The sequence below is a fragment of the Amblyomma americanum genome, chromosome 1 (assembly GCF_052857255.1).
Source record: "Amblyomma americanum isolate KBUSLIRL-KWMA chromosome 1, ASM5285725v1, whole genome shotgun sequence".
Lineage (NCBI taxonomy): Eukaryota > Metazoa > Arthropoda > Arachnida > Ixodida > Ixodidae > Amblyomma > Amblyomma americanum.
The window spans coordinates 148085356-148089082 of NC_135497.1; the positions used below are offsets into that span (position 1 = coordinate 148085356).

The 3727-nt window shown below is 51.2% G+C and overlaps 1 protein-coding gene across 1 annotated transcript; it reads right to left on the reverse strand.

The window, feature by feature from the left end:
• Nucleotides 1–1140: 1140 nt before the first annotated feature.
• On the reverse strand, nt 1141–3103 carry LOC144114227 (uncharacterized). The gene is made up of 4 exons (XM_077647826.1): nt 2330–3103; nt 2077–2224; nt 1820–2008; nt 1141–1145 (listed from the first exon to the last, which is right to left on the reverse strand). Exons 1-4 carry the CDS (start codon nt 3101–3103, stop codon nt 1141–1143), a joined length of 1116 nt encoding a protein of 371 aa, XP_077503952.1.
• Between the last annotated feature and the right edge of the window lie 624 nt (nt 3104–3727).

Here is a 3727-nt window from a genome sequence, read left to right on the forward strand (position 1 = left end):
CGGAGTATAATCCGGATCATACTAGAAGGATAAGAATAGGGTGGAGGGCATATGGCAGGTTCTCTCAGATCACGAATAGCAGTTTACCATTATTCCTCAAGAGGAAAGTTTGAAAATTGAAAATTGGTTTTTGGGGAAAGGAAATGGCGCAGTAGGTGTCTCACATCGGCGGACACCTGAACCGCGCCGTAACGGAAGGGATAAAGGCGCGAGTGAAAAAAGAAAGAGACGCAGTAGTGGAGGGCTCAGGAATGAATTCGACCACCTGGGGGATCCTGGAACTTTCCTGTCCATCTGCTTGGTCTGCTGTCGCGCACGGCACATCACTCAGGTGACCTTTTCGTCCGCGCTCCGGTCTAGTAGACCGTGGTTACCGCTCCAAACGAGATGCTCAGACAAGACACCCCACCGAGTTACGGCCTCTTGGTGGGTACACGAATAATGTCAAGGTTTCACCGCAAGATTTTAGGCGATTTTCAGTGACAAATTAAAATTATAGATCTTTTCTTTCCTCCGATATCGCACACTTCTATCTTACAATATGGCATGTTCTTTTCGAATATGAACTCATGACACGTGTTTCGGAGAGTTAAAAACGTCGAGGCAGGGTATACAAGACATGGCTTTCCTTCTCAGAAGCTGTTGTTTCTCTGAAAAGGGTACTGGAGTCTAAAGTCTCTAACTCCGTAGCTCCTGCAATGCGCGACTAAGTCCTCGCACAACAGCAAACCCGAAAGGGTTCACGCAAATGTCAGGGAGGAGTACACAGAACGCAAAGAAAAGTTTTATTTTGAACCTAACGACGCTTGGCAGCTTGCTCGTGGAAACCAAGGTCCGCCTGACTGACAACCGCTATTCTCTGTGTAGTGAAGTGTACAGAGACGAGCAATGAAACTATTCGTGTTGGGAATCTTGCAGCCATGCGCTCTCTCTCTCTCTCTCTCTCACACACACACACACACACACACATACGCGCACACAAGCATCCATTCACATTTGTTCGCCCCTTGTCAAAATCGTGTAAGAACACTAGAAGCCCCACCAATTCCCCATTTATTTCATGTTGTACATGGCAAATACAGAGCAATACAAGCACATTTAGAACACACAGTTAAGATTAAAACCCGAAGACCCTAGCAGTTAACCTACAAAAATTAAAAAAAAAGCCTTGAACGTCAAAGGGCACTGAGCGAAACTTGCAATCGAAGAGGAGTCTTCACTGATGCTTGAACCAATCGCACGATGCAAAAATTGCGCGCGACGCGAAAACCGAACGAGTGAAGACCGCAGGCTAGAAGTGACTTGGCCAGGCACCCTCAGAAAACCAGGACGCGAACGCACCTTGTTCAGGGCGGCTCCAGGTTCCAGAAAACCGAAAGCGCATCGGGACTAAGCGCCGATGATTGAACGACACATGACACCCGACAAATGACTGGACGTCTTCTGGGAAGCCTCCGTGCGGGAAGCAGCAGGCGAAAATAACTTTACTGCTGTGTAATTTGTACAGAGTATGGCGACACAGAAAAATGCAAAACATTGAGTCTAACAGCTCCCTAGCAGAGTTACAAAATAAACGGTGGTCTCGGAACAAAATGAGAACAAAGCGTTTCAGAGTGAAATTACAGCCCAAAGACAGGGTAGCTTAACTAGAGACCGGGTTTCAGATGGGGCCCGATGCAATCGTGGCATGTGCACAGCCCCCGGCGTTGCAAGCAAAGCTGAACCCCGAATCCCCACAGAGGCTAGGATCACCGTGGGGCAAACGTGACGCAGAAAGAAAGGTGGAGGTGGCTTAGGTGGTCAGGGACGGGATACGTACCATGAGATGGTGTCGACTGCTGATAACCGGACGGGCCGGCGATAGCAGGAACGCCAGACGCGTCCGTGGCCGCCATGGAGGTGGACGCGCCGTCGCCGGATGACGCGGCGGCAGGGGAGGCGGCGACCACAGGTGCTATGATCTTGTCATCGTATGGTGTTAAACTAGTTGGCGACGGCTCGATATCTACTGCAAATGACAAGTTACGAGGCGGTGTCAGTAACAGGGCCGAGAAACTTAAGCAAAACTTTGTTTACCTTGACTCTTGATAGGAATGTCTGAAGGCAATGAAGGTTGAGCAGGAACAAATGCAGAGTTGCCGGATGTGGACCCTGTGTGATGAGACTGCTGTGACTCGTCCCCTAGTGCTTGTGACGACGAGGCAACGTCCGGGAACACTGGAACCTGAGAAGAAATAAAAAGGCGTATCGTAAGAACTACGAGCATGTTTGGCAATCGTTACGGGCACAGACTCTTAAACGGGGAGCACAGCGGCAAGAGGTCACCTACGCTCTCGGTCGTCGCAGATTCTTCCATAACGTCCAAAGGCTCCACATCAAAGTCTGCATCGTCGCCCTCCCCCACGTCGTCACCAATCGAGTCCTGAGTATGCTGAGAGATGCTGGCCTGAACACTTGAACCGTGACGAGCGCCTGAAGGCACGGCAGTAGACGACGCCACATTGGAAGCCCGACTCGGAGGAGACGCGGTGTGAGGGTCGGTCATGTGCTCACTAGACATACTACCGTCCTCAATAATTTCGGGACTATCGGGCACCTTGATACGCGTCGCCGGCGGAGCGTCTTCAGAGTCGCTCTTGTTGGAGTCGCTAGGTGAGCGCCGCCGAGGCCGGCGGCTTCTCTTTCGTTTACTGAGCGGCGGAGATTCGGCACGCGGCGAACCCACGGGTCCAGAGTCCGCAGCACCGTCCACACTGGTCACGAGACCCTTGACCTTCAGAGTCTCGGCAGTCTTGAGGAGCGCCATGAGATCTTCCTGCGGCACGACTACCTCACCGCGGTACATGAACTCGACTATCGCCCTCAAGTCCACGTAGCGCACGTCCTTCAGTATCACAATAGGGTGCTTGCAGGGATTCTCGGCAAAAAGCGCTTGAAAAAAGGGGCTGCAGGCGGAGAGGACCATCTTGTGCGCCTTCAGCGAGAGACCTTCGCACGCCAGCGTAACGTCCACCAGCGCTTCGTTAGACAGCATTTGATAGAACACGGCCAGCATGTTCGACTGGTGGTTGTTCCATTTCAGGCAGAACTGTTGGGATCCCATCTTCGTACGAAGTGGTTGCGTGGCTGCAAAGGAAAAAAATTGCCACACCCACCCGTAGAACAGCCATGCGGCACTCAAATCTGCCACGACGCGGAGCAAGCTGTAAAACTGGCTGAAAGCACATAATCCTCAAATTCACGTCAAAATTGCAAAGGAAGCCAACCCAAACGTCACTGTGGGCGTCAGAAATTACAAACCCAATCGTAAAAAAAATGGGCCTAATACTTTCGTCGCAAGTCCGCGCGGCCTGGGGATAATGAAGAATGGCGAGCGCCAGGTTGACAAGACGCCACGCCTGTCTTCCGCCGCGTCCCTCATGCAAATGTGCACTCGAATGGCCATATTGGCTTCCGCAGAAAATATTTCCACCGGGCAAGTTAACGTACAAAATTTTACTTAGCCGCAAAACTCGCGCCTACAGACCTGAAACAATGAACCTCACCACTCTAGATATTGCGCAGAATCTTGTAACTGGCCTATCAAACGCGAACTCCGTAATCCAGACGCGGCGAAGGGCACGGAACTGATTAAAAAGATGGAATGTTGCAAATTAAGGAGTCGAACGCGACTAGGCCAAATTTCTTTGACTATTCCAAAACGGTCACCCGAGCCTCCAAGAAAAAA